At 43.8% G+C, this 13,159-nt stretch overlaps 1 protein-coding gene across 3 annotated transcripts in view; it reads left to right on the top strand.

The window, feature by feature from the left end:
- Positions 1-13,159, top strand: part of BRPF3 (bromodomain and PHD finger containing 3) — a 139,453-nt gene that overhangs the window by 77,110 nt on the left and 49,184 nt on the right. For 2 of the 3 annotated variants that reach the window (XM_073561051.1, XM_073561052.1), the window contains 2 exons: positions 13-216; positions 7,247-7,528. In XM_073561051.1, coding sequence (XP_073417152.1) covers positions 13-216; positions 7,247-7,528 — 486 coding nt within the window. The remainder of the gene's footprint in view (positions 1-12; positions 217-7,246; positions 7,529-13,159) is intronic. The other variant, XM_073561053.1, reaches the window with a different exon arrangement.

Below are 13,159 nucleotides of genomic sequence, written 5' to 3'. Positions count from 1 at the left end.
GTATTGTTTCAGTGGATGAGCTCTTATGTCCAGAAAATAGGGCCCACCTGCCCCCCGAATACCAGCTCAAAGAACTCCTGGAGAAACTGGACATAGTCAGCAACATGCGGTCTAGTGGAGCTCGGACAAGGCGCCTGAGGTCGTTACGCAGGGAAATAAACACTCTACGACAAAGGCTTATACCATGTAACAAAGAAGTCCTGGAGACTTGCACAGGTGAATGCTTTATCATTTTATTTATACAGATGAAATTTTTATAAATATAGACCATTTTATCCGCAATAAAGGTAATGACTGGTATAATACTTGGGGTCCAAACTTTGCTGTGTCTACCAATTACCAGAACGTGAGATCCTTGTCTCCCATCTTAATAAATCGGTGGTAGTACATGTTCCATTTTGCTCCGCTAGTCTTTGGAACCCTACCCTTCGGCAAACATTTATGGCCTTTCCATATGATTGGTGGATGTTTGACCCCAGAATTCGGCTGATCAACAGATCATAAATCCTGAGCCACACATATGGATGAGCCTCTCCATCCGCATGAGCAATGAAAGGGTGGTGGTTCTTTTCCATCGCCAGCAAGTGATACGGTGCTATTGATCAACTGATATCTCTGGGGTAAAACACACCTAGCCAAGCAATTTCCCTATGGCAGCAATATATACTAGTCATGACCAGATGAATTACCAACCATGTAATGAAGGTAAGCATTTTTCCTTTAATGTTTCTTTATAGGGGTTATTGGGTTATCTGGGACTTTTTTTTTTTTACAATGTGCCTATACAGTAACAGGCAGGTAGTTGCCAACTATCTGCCTTTTATACCCTGTGCCAATTTCCTCTGGTACAGAGTGGTTTACAGTCCGCTCTCTTTTTGGTGATTCAGCAACTTCTGGCTTTTCTTATCTGCTCTGTTGACAGGGTGTCATTGCAGACATCATGCTGATTGACAGTCGGCTCCTAACTATGGCAAGCCTGCTGTCAAGTCATCATGTCACCAGCAGTCACACCCTGACTACAGAGCTGCCCTGAAGAAGAGCAGCTGAATCACTGGCAGAAGCGGTCAGTGGCTACTCTAAGCCAGTGCTGGTTACAAGAGGTAGCTTTTTTAGGCACATTAGTAAAAAACACACAAAAAAAGTCCTGGATAACCTCTTTTAACAAAGCACAGGTTAATTATAAGGACAGTATAAAAGATGGTTGCATTATATTCCATCTTCTTTTTATTGTTGTTACCTCTTTTGTAGTCCATAGCATTAGCAAGAAGAGATAGTCTGGTCCAAAATGAAGCATTGGTTGTGTTTTAAATATCAGGACCAGTGCACCCACGACAGCAGGGGTGGGGAACCTTAGGCCTGCAATCACCTTTTCTCCGGAAACCGTAGTGCTCAGGCAGGCAGCTGCGTTTTGACGGCCACCAACCCTTTCTTTTCTTCTTACTCTGCCAGCATGCACACGCAACATTTACTACTGAATGCTGCGGCGCATGCAGTGAAAGATTATGTCCTCGCATCATGCAGTGAATGATTACGACCTCACACTGGCCAAGACATACGTCTGTGGTTTGAGTTGGTATAGTTAGGCAGAGGTAGCCCCCTGTTTCCTGTGAGGTCTATGCCCAAGCCTCGGTGGCTCCTATGTGATGTCTATGCCCCAGTGGCTCCTATGTGATTTATATACTGCAAATCACCCACTGCCTGAATTCTATAAATGTAACATGAGCATTGATGAATTTCACACTTTGAGTAGACTTGCAGTGTAATATACATTTGTTTGGTACAACTTACTTCAGCGAGTTCTTTGCAAAACTTAGTAAAGAGTGGCCTGCTCTTCAGATCAATGTAAATCTGGAAAAGCAGTTACAAGTAGCAACATCATCTATACCACCTAACATCACAGCCGCTCCAAAGAGAAGCAATTTCAGCTGTCACATTAGGGGTGAGTTAATTAAATGTTTGATCAAATATAGCAGGGGAATTTTCAAATTGATAATTTTATATGACCCCCGAATGATGGTGTAAATATCCGAAATAATGGCCCTTGGCAGACAAAAGTTTCCCCACCCCTGCACTACAGGTTTCGAACTACATTGTGCACTATTACTAGGCAATTTGTGTTTTTGATGATTATTTTTATTGTTGAACAGCTAGAGTTCTGTTGGTCAATCCGAAAGGATAATAAACCTGAATATCTAAGAAAGTAAAAGTGAGGTTTTATCTTTCTTAGGAGAATATCTGTTGACTATCAGCTTTTTGGACAACACCAACCACATCAGAACAGCCCAAAAGTTCTCCATTGAGGAAAGGGCCATGTCATTTTTCTTTCATCTTTAAGGCCTTTATTATCTAGTCAAACAGTAGAGACTTTGATGCATACTATGGTGCATGTCCTGTATAAATATCATGGTTTTCTTGATGCAGACTTTTACCTGTACCACTGTTTGAAGAAAGTGTCTTTGAAATACTGATAATAGGTTTAGGAGCCCATTTTGAGTCCATCTTCAACCCAAAAGGTTCAACTATCTCATCTTTAATAATACCAGCCATTAGCAGTATACCACATCCACCTTAGTTGAAGTGGAGGTCTGTGTCCATTATTGATCCAGCCACAAGTCCACCCATTTGGTCTGTCAAGAGTTACTCTCATCTCATCAGTCCATAAAGCCTTTAAAAAAAATCTGTCTGCAGCTTTTTCTTGGCCCTGTCTTGACGACTTTCAGGTCACGTTCAGTTGTAGTAAGGTTTCAGCCTCCCTTACCTTGGCCATGTCTCTGAGCGCTGATCACCTTGTGTACTACTGGGCACTCCAAGGAGGTTGCAGTTCTAGAATATGACAGTACTGGATGATGATATTTTCCTAATCGCTTCATGTTTGATTCTTCTCAAATATTTGGCCATTAATGCGCGTCATTTTTTTCTCAACACATTTTTTATGACCTTGTTGACTATTTGCAGCAAAACTTTGGATGGTTCTGTGATCACACTCCACTATCTTAGCAATTTGAAGAGTGCTGAATCCTTCTATTTTTGATTGTTCAGAGTCAGCTAAATTTCTTTTTCCCAGGGCTCCCTTAAGACAGCACGAAAGGAGGTTGTCATACTCATCCTCTAGGGACCGGAAACTTACGAGAGGTTAACCCCATTCCACCTCACCCTTAAGGGGGCTTTACACATATATTTACGATTTTGTGACGCAGCAGCGATATCGCTGCATGTGATACTTACCTCCGACCGGCTCCCCCGCTGGCTATCGCTGATCGCGCGAGATCGTCTTACGTCCATTTCTCGTCGTCTGCTTCCTGCTGGCGCCGACGAGCGAGCTATGGACACGGGTGGAAGATGGCGGTCATCGCTTCGTCTGAAAGGTAAGTACGACCGCCGAGCATCGCTACATCGCTGGTGAGATCTGCCTGTGTGGCAGCTCACTAGCGACCATTTAGCGATGCACCAGCGATCCTGACCGGGTCTTATCGTGGTCGGAATAGCTGGTGCATCGCTAAATGAAAAGTGGCCTTTAGTGTTTTTCCTGTCTCTAGCAGGACAAGAAGCGGGAAAGGGCACAGCAGCGAGAAGATTTACCTGGGAGCTTTGGAATCGATCTCTCCCTCCCCTCTGTCAAGAGGCAGCAGGCTGATAACTCGCTGGGCAGAGGTCCCTCAGCTGAGTCAGTAGAGCTGGATATGACTCTTGACTTTGCCGCTTCCTTCTCTGGAGGCCTCTCTGCGTCATGCTTCATCTGCCGGTATAACTTTCAGGTCACTCACAACCATGCATTCCAGCGTGGAACGCATTTCTGGTCCAGACAGCTTTTGATGACGCGCGTGCATTCCATATCCGTTTTAGAGGGGAGCTAGCGATCGGGACAGCGCAGCCTGCGTTCCATTGTGGAACGCAAGGAAAGGCGATGGGGATGTCAATAGATTATCTGGCCAAGGTAAGACCCTAAAAAAGGGTGCTGTCATGGAGTTTGGAGTGTGCACAGTCTGAACAATTGATGCTAATCCTTCTCATAGACACCAGCGGAGCAGTCCCTGGGCAGTTTAAGTGATTCCCCATAGCTAACTCTGTTCCCTTCTGTAAGGGTGAAACCTTATATTTAAAAGTACAGTTTTCCTATCTTTTTTAAAATAGGACAGAGGGCCCACTCAGGATCTGTATCCTCCTCACAGAAAATATCTAGATGTCCGGCATGCATTGAAAAACTGCCAGTGGCACATAAAGAGCAATTGTGCGCAGAATACATTGCAAAAATTCTTAAAGATGAACAATCGTCATTTCTAACGGACATGCAGTCCATGATCAGAGCAGAAGTCCAGAGCACTGTCTCTTGTCTTATTCCATCACAGCCAGCTCAGAGTATTTCCCATCACAAGAGAGCCAGATGGGAGATGGAGGAATCATTAGAAGAGGGGGTATATGCATAGTCATATTACTCTGATCAGGACCATGAAGCAGAGAAAACAAAAAGGGTTTTTTTTTTCTCGACTGGGAATACGGACGATCTATTACGAGCAGTACAGAGTACCATGAAGATCGAGGATACTCAGGTGGTACCCTCAATACGGGACAAAATGTTTGGAGGACTGAGAACACAGAAATAGTGTTCCCAGTCAACGAAGATATCAGAATGGGAAGATACAGAAAAAAGACTTGTTATTCCCAGGAATTTTAAGGCTTGCCTCCCCTTTGACCCGGAGGAAGTCAAGATATGGGAAGAGATCCCAAATGTTGACATTCCCATCGCCAAAGTAGCAAAGAAGACCTCAATACACTTTGAGGATTCTTCCTGTCTTTGTGATGCCATGGATAGGAAGGTGGAGGGATTACTAAAAAGAAGTTGTAAGTTTTCAGCTGCCGTCACCTCGGTGTCCATGTGCATCTTTATTGACAAGCTAACAGCCCAGTTAAAATCTAACACCCCCAGAGAGGTCATGCTAGATTCCCTCCCTATGTTGAAAATTGTGACACAAGTCATGCAGATGCCTCAGCGGAATCTATGAGGTTTGCAGCCAGCAGTAATGTTCTATCTTAATTCAGTGAGCTGGTTCTTGTGGCTAAAAATGTGGTCTGGGGACAGCCATTCGAAAATCAAGCTCTGTTCTATGCCGTTTTCAGCACACGTCTTCGGTCCAGTTTTAGATGACATTCTAGAAAGGGCTTCCGATGACAAAAAAGGGTTTCCAGAAGAAAAATCAAGAAAGTATTATTCCTTTTGTGGACCCTGTCAGTCCCACAAACAGGATTACAGGGGGAAAGGTAAAATGGAAAGGTGGAGTGACCCCAAGGGAGTTATGGGTAGATCCACCCAGTTTTCTCCTGGCCCATCAGGGAGACCCTGATGCCAAGAAAGAGGTCGGGGGGAGACTTCAGTTTTTTCTGAAAAGATGGTAGGCCGTTAGAGACAACCAGTGGATTCTGCGGACCATAGGGGAAGGTTACAGAATAGTCATTTTCCCATCTGCCCCCACAACAGTACCACATAACAGACCCTCCATCTCAAAAAGACTTTGGGAGCATATTAGGGACCTTCTGAAATCGGACAATCAGTCCAGTACCGCTCGCAGAGATGTAACAGGGTCACTATTCCTCCCTTTTCTCCGTAAAAAAAAGCCTTCGGGCAAATACTGTACCATTATAAACCTAAAACCCCTAAATCAATGGGTCAGGTACAAGAAATTCAAAATGAAGACCGTAAAATCAAGGATTCCATTGATAGTGGAGGGATTCAGTAATGTGCACATTAGATTTGAGAGATGCATATTACCATGTGCCCATCCACCCCGACCACCAACAGTTTCTAAGGTTTGCACTAGAACATCATGGAACAATCCACCAACGTCCAGTTCCAGTGTCTACTATTCAGCCTTTCCTCAGCACTTCGTATATTTATGAAGATAATGACGGAGGTGGCAGCCTTCTTGAGGATAAAAATGGTATTTATTGTAATCCCATATCTGGACGATCTCCTTTTAGTGGCAGATTCAACCATCCTCCTCAGTCAACAGCTTGCCTAGACTATCGACACAATAGGATATATAGGGTGGCGTATCCATTGGGGAAAGTCCGACTTACAACCTGACTCTGAAAAGGTGTTCTTAGGAGTTCTCCTTAACTCACTTCACAGAATGTCTTCCCTACCCCTTATGAAGGATGAAACCAAGAACAGAATTCGAACCATTCCGAGAAAAGAACTCTGTCTCCATCAGGTACGCTATGAGGATCCTAGGCCTGATGACATCTTGTATCCCAAGCTTTCAGTGGAGTCAGGCCCACTCAAGACAGTTACAAACAAGACATAATATCAGGTCAGCAGCTAACCTACGGACAAAGTCCTTCAGGCAGTAGTCCCACCCTGAGATGTCATTTATTTGGTATTTCTCCTGTCGTGCTGTCATGAAGGACGTCCTGGGAAGATAGGAATTAGTGCTACTGGTAATTGTATTTCCAGGAGTCCATCATGACAGCACCATTACATTCCCCTCCCTCAATTCTGAATACTTATGTGAAATTAACATTTGTGTGTGAGAATTCAATAAGAGATTTGCATCCATCCTGGTATGGTGATTGATAAAACCCTGAGGGTGAAGTGTGGTGGGGGGTTAACCTCTCGTGTGTTACCTGTCCCTAGAGGATAATAATAATAATAATAAATTTTATTTTTATAGCGCCGACATATTCCGCAGCACTTTACATTTCAGAGGGGATTTGTACAGACAATAGACATTACAGCATAACAATAATCACATACAGTAGATTATAACAAATACCAAGAGGAGTGAGGGCCCTGCTCGCAAGCTTACAGTCTATGAGGAAAGAGGTAGACACGAAAGGTGGGTGAGGATGAGTAGCACTACCTCCTGTTGTGCTGTCATGATGGACGCGTGGAAATACAATTACCAGTAGGACTGATTCCTGTTTTTGGCCCATTTTGCCTGAATATAAGCTGCCTAATAATTATGCACACCTTGATAAAGGGTGCTTATATCCGTAGGCCACACCCTCGCTTATTACACAAATACCCATCACCTGATCATCTTCATCCAATAAGCATTCAGGTTTCTACAGCTTGTCATTGGAAAATCTTCCTAAAATTGATATGGTCGGAATATTCCCTTGCCTAATAATTGTGCACACAGTGTGTATATGAAACTGTGAATTCAGTATCTAGAGTGTGTGTGCTATTGTTTATAGCCATTCTTTTTCCGTGTATATTCATAAGTCGCATGTGCAACTTTTTTCATTTTAGAAGGCAAACCAATGCATCCTCCTATGCTTGAACCAGCAAATCCAAGTCTGCCAGTGCAAAATGCCACTGCTCATGAGCACCCCCCATCTCTGCAACGTATAGCTCATAATCCTGTCCATAATCGGGCAAAGAATCTCTCGCCAGTTCACAATTCAAGAAGAAGGACTTCTTTAACATTGGGAAAATCCCAGAATAACACAAAAGTAACGTCTGTAAAATCTCGACAATCTTTCAGTGGCAGTGGAAGTGATGAAGAGAAAACGATCTTCCCTCCGCCTACAGGTGCCATTCTACTATTGTAGTTGACAGTATATGGTGGTAGGCAGTGCGATAACTTATTTTATTGAGTTGTATTATAGGACAATTGAATTTGTGTAATACTTTTGGAGATGAATTTCAACCTAGTTAATTCAAAAGTATGAGAATCAAAGTGTCATTTTATATTGTGGCCTCTGATGTGCAGTGCTGTGCAAAAGATTTAATACCAATATTGCTGGAACTGCACCAAAGCGCATATGTATGTTATATATACTTTTTTTTTACAACGGGGAGTACTTAATCTAAAAAGATTTAATACTTGATTTTTATCACTTAAAAAATGTAAGGCAAAAGAACAAAATAAAAGTCGAATCAAATCACTATTTGGTATGATCACCCTTTGCCTTTAAAACAACATAAATTCTTCTAGGTACACGTGCACACAGATTTTTAAGAACTCTGCAGGGAGTTTTTTCCAAACATCATGGAGAATTAACCACAGATCTTCTGTTAATATAAATTTGCACAAATCCTTAAGCCCACACAGACTTAATGATGATGAGATCGGGGCTTTGTGAGGGCATATCATCACTTTTTGTTCTTTTTTACTCTGAAGATAGTTCTGAAAGGGGCTGTCCAGTTTCAGGCTTCTCACCTACTTTATTACTCCCCCATCACCCTCTTCAGTGTTGTAATGCAGTTAGGGTTGTGAGTCTCCTTAACAGTATTCTGGAGTGCTCTCCCGAACTTCCCTGTTGTGATCTGGCTGTGATTACATCGTGTCAACCAGTCACACAGGTCCCTGGCTTTCTCCAGCTTATGGCTATGTTCACACGTTCCGTTTTTACTGTTTACAAAAAAGCACATTTTGTGACGTTTTTGCTCCTTTTTTTCATTGCTGTGGTTTTGTTGTCTCTTGTGCATGTTGATGAAGTTTAGTGGCCCAAAAAAAGCATGATTTAACTTCCTTTTTGCACCAAAAACGCAACAGAAACTGATACCTGCATTTTTTTCTGTGTTTTTGCACTTACCCATTGTTTCCCATAGGTGAAAAAACGCTGAAAGAAGTGACATGCTACAGTTTTCCAAATTAGTCAGGAGATTTGTGAAATCTCATGGACTTTGCTGCTGCTGTAAAACACAGCTTAAAATATGCTTAAAAACTCAGCAAAAAAAGATGTAAAAACACAATATGTGAACATGGCCTCTAGTCCCGCTTTGTGGACAGGGTGTCATCCGTTTCAGGGTGTTTATCATGTCTACATCCCATACACATGCTGTCTAGAAAGGAGATGAGATGGTGGCTCAGTGCTTCAATCAATACCTCACGACTATACCTTTTTATCTAATAAAGTGAGACTGTGTGGTGCCTGTTTTTTCTGAGCTGTCACAGCACCGTAATCCTAGGCAGAGTGGCAGGTCGAGCTGTGAGGAGAGAGATAGCAAACACCTACAGAGGAGGCTAAAACTTGGATAGAAGGGTGGGATGGAATCAAAAAGGTCATAGTGCACATTTTTACCATTTTTCAGATCAAGCAACATAAGTAAGAAAGAATAAGACGAGAAACCTGGAAGTAACTAGGGGAACAGGGGGAGGGATACATGGTTAGTGCAACCTGCTGAGCGAGTTACCAGGTACGTCCCTGCTGCATTAGGATGGAAACAAGCAGAGCTGCAGGTTGAAAGGAACCTCATGGAAATGGAGAAAAAAAAATGTTCTGTATCACTGGGCAACATGGATATTAACATTATCTTTAGACATTTCTTCCAAAACTGAATTGAATTACATTGGCTCCAAATATATTCTGAAGCGGGACACTGACTCCAAACATCCCACCAATAAGACGCCATACATGATGGATAAGTTTCTGCCTGTATTTCTGCGCTTTGAGGACATCATGAATTATGACCAAGTACCTAGGTCCTTTTGCTGAAATGCAGCCCTAAACTTGAATGGAACATCATCCGTGCTTCATTATTACCTGCAGATACTCATTATTGTACTGCTCACCTGTCCTTCGGCAAACAAATCGACTGCCATTTTTCTGCACTACAATGTCTATGTTTTTGCGCATAGTTGAGTAAATTGGCATTGTTTCCATGTGGAAGTTATGGCTTTTTGGCCTCAATTCTTACATGAATATCACTTCTGGGTGACCTTCTCTAAACAGTAGATGAGTTTAGCAGGGTCCTACTGGTTGATGCCAGTTCTGAGCTGATGGCACTGCTGGACAAAATATGATTTATAGGGGAAATAAGTATGATGTCTCCGCGAGCTCAACGATCATTGGAATTTGGTCGTTGCAGCTGAAAAGAGGAAATCGGTAAACTAGGGGAAGAGTCCTGAGGAGAGAATTTGCATATTCCCAGTGCCTTCTGGGATAAGTGCAGAGTCTCCGCGAGCTCAACGATCACTGGATTTTGGAAGTTGCAGCTGAAAAGATTAAGTCGGTAAACCAGTTTATTAATTTTTCATCACTTTGAAATCTCTTTGACAATAACAATATGGAAGAGGCCAGGAGCCATTTGGTGAGCTGCATTTCTTGCTACATGTTCACAGACTTACCAGGGGAAAAGCCAAACTTCACATGCCACAAATGCAAGCTTGTGTCCCTGTTGGAGGAAAAGTTGCAAGATCTCAAAGAAAGGTTAACTACATTGAAGATCATTAAGAAAGGTGAAGAGTTCTTAGACAAAGCAGAATTATCTCTTCATGTTACAGAAAGAGAAGAAATTCGAAGTGCACCTGAAGAAACAAAGGAATGGAAGCTTGTGACCCAGTGAAGCAGGAGGATCAAGAGGCAGTCAGCACCCATACTGCTAAGGAACCAGTACCAGGCTCTTACGCAGGAGAACGATGAAGAAATACATCAGGATAAGACTGCCCACAAACAGCAACCTTGTACGCCTTCAGAATCCTCCTGGATGGAGAAAGAAAAATGTTGTGAAGAAGAAACGGAGAGTGGTGGTCATGGGGGATTCCCTGTTGAGAGTAACAGAGGCTGCTATCTGCAGACCAGATATAACCTCAAGAGAAATGTGCCGTTTTCCAGGTGCAAAAATTAAAGATGTGTCTGACAGGATATCAGGACTCTTCAGACCTACAGATGACTACCCATTCCTGCTACTACATGTGGGGACAAATGACACCACAAGAAAGGACCTGGAAAACATCTGCAGTGACTTTGAAAACATAGGCAAGAAAGTGAAAGAACTGGGAGCGCAGGTGATCTTCTCTTCCATCCTCCCAGTGGATGGCCATGGAGCAAGGAGGTGGAATAAGATTCTGCAGGTGAACAACTGGCTACGTCGATGGTGCCGTCAGCAAAGATTTGGATTTCTGGATCACGGAGTGAATTACCTATACGATGGACTACTTGCTAGAGATGGGGTGCACCTTACGAAGACTGGAAAACATGTATTTGGAAGTCGCCTTGCTACACTCATCAGGAGTGCTTTAAACTAGAACAATGTGGGAAGGGAAGCAAAAGGCCAGAAAAAGCCATACACCTGACAAATGCTATTGAGAACTCTGCTATTAGAAGTGGAAAGGAAGAACAAAGACAAAAGAATCTAAATAATAAAAATATTGGAGAAAGAGAAACCAATCACAAACTAAAATGTTTCTATGCTAATGCACAAAGCATGGGCAACAAACAAGGAGATTTGGAACTACTAACACAGGAAAAGAAATATGATGTCATTGGAATCACTGAAACTTGGTGGGACAATACACATGATTGGAATACAAGGCTAGAAGGATACAACTTATATGCTAGAAACAGACTTGATAAACGAGGAGGAAGTGTCGCATTGTATGTTAGAAATGCGTATATCTGCACAGAGATTGAAGCTTCAGAGACTGGGAGTTCTGTGGAAACTGGGTAAGAATTACAAGGACAGAACAATGGAAAATACACCATTGTAGGCATTTACTACAGGCCGCCTGTACAAGCTGAAAATATGTATGAACTCTTTATGCATCAAATGGCCAAGTTCTCTAAAAAAATATATGACATACCGTATTTTTTGGGCCATAAGACGCACTTTTTCCCCAAAAAATTTTGGGGGAAAGTGGGGGGTGCATCTTATGGTAGAAATATACTAACCTCCAGAGGCTTGTGCGGGTGCCGCAGGGCTCTGTAGTGCGGTGGTGGCAGCAGGCTGTGCTCCGGTGCAGGGGTAGCGGCTCTCTGTGCTCCGGTGCAGGGGCGGCGGCTCCGCCGGCACTTCCTCCAAGCCCGGAGGCCCCCGCACATCCCTTGCTTGCCGCCGCCATGTTACGGTGGCCTCCGGGAACATGGACGCCAGGAAGATGGCCGCCGGTCCGGGGACGGCGCGTGCGCAGGCTCAGATCTCGTCCCGAGATCTCGGGGGACGAGATTCAAATCTCGGCAACGAGATCTGAACCTGCGCATGCGCCGTCCCCGGACCGGCGGCCATCTTCCCGGTGTCCATGTTCCCGGAGGCCATCGCAACATGGGGGCCTCCGAGCTTGGAGGAAATGCCGGCGGAGCCGCCGCCACCCCTGCATCGGAGCACAGAGAGCCGCCACCCTCACCCCACAGAGCCCACCTGCTCCAGCCCCAGCACAGCTGCCCCAGCACAGCCCAGATTCCCCAGCACAGCTGCCCCAGCACAGCTAGCCCAACCCAGCTGCCCCAGCCCCAGCACAGCTGCCACAGCCCACCTGCCCCAGCACAGCCCACCTGCCCCAGCACAGCCCACCTGCCCCAGTACAGCCCAGTCCAGCTGCTCCAGCACAACCAACCTGCCCCAGCAGAGAGCCGCTACCACACGAACCTGGACCACTGAATGACCCCTGTCACCACTCCTTCACCTGTGCTGGATCCCTTCCCAGGTAAGCTGAATTCGGACTGTAAGACGGACCCCCATTTGACACATTATTATTTTTTTCCCTATTTTCCTTCTGAAAATTGGGGTGCGTCTTATGGTCCGGTGCGTCTTATAGTCCGAAAAATACTGTAGTTTTAATGGGAGATTTCAAGTATCCTGATATTTGTTGGGAATCTCTCTCAGGCAAAACTAACAGGTCAAGGAAATTCTTATCCTCTCTTGCTGACAACTTTATCTTCCAAAAGGTAGGGGAGAACACAAGGGGATCTGCTACCTTGGATCTAATCCTTATAAACAGGGAGGAAATGGTTGAGGAGGTAAAAGTGGCTGGGACCCTAGGAGGTAGCGACCATACTATTTTTAGAATTTTGGATAACTATAAAAATAGCAGATTTTGAGGGATTCAGAAAGAGAATTGAAGGGATCCAATGGCTGGATATATTTAAGGACAAAAATGTCCAGGAAGGATGGAAAATCTTGAAAAATGAAATTCTCAAAGCACAATTGTTAACAAGGGAAGAATAGGAAGCATTTAAGGAAACCAGGATGGATGAACACAGAACTTAAGCACATGCTAAAAAGGAAGAAAGAAATGTTTATAAAATGGAAGGTGGGAGGCATATCTAAAGAAGAATATAATGCTGTCTGCAGAACTTGCAGGGCACAAATCAGATTGCTTGAAGCTGACAATGAGTTGAGGCTTGCAAGAGACGTCAAAAGCAATAATGAAGGGTTTTGGGGATATGTCAAAAGTAAAAGAAAAGTCAAAGATGCTATAGGATTTTTACAGGATGGAAA

The sequence above is a fragment of the Dendrobates tinctorius genome, unplaced genomic scaffold (genome assembly GCF_039654945.1).
Source record: "Dendrobates tinctorius isolate UK_male_01 unplaced genomic scaffold, ASM3965494v1 ptg000312l, whole genome shotgun sequence".
Taxonomy (NCBI): Eukaryota; Metazoa; Chordata; class Amphibia; order Anura; family Dendrobatidae; genus Dendrobates; species Dendrobates tinctorius.
The sequence above is the reverse complement of the archived record's forward strand: the minus strand, read 5'-3'. Positions and strand labels throughout refer to the sequence as shown.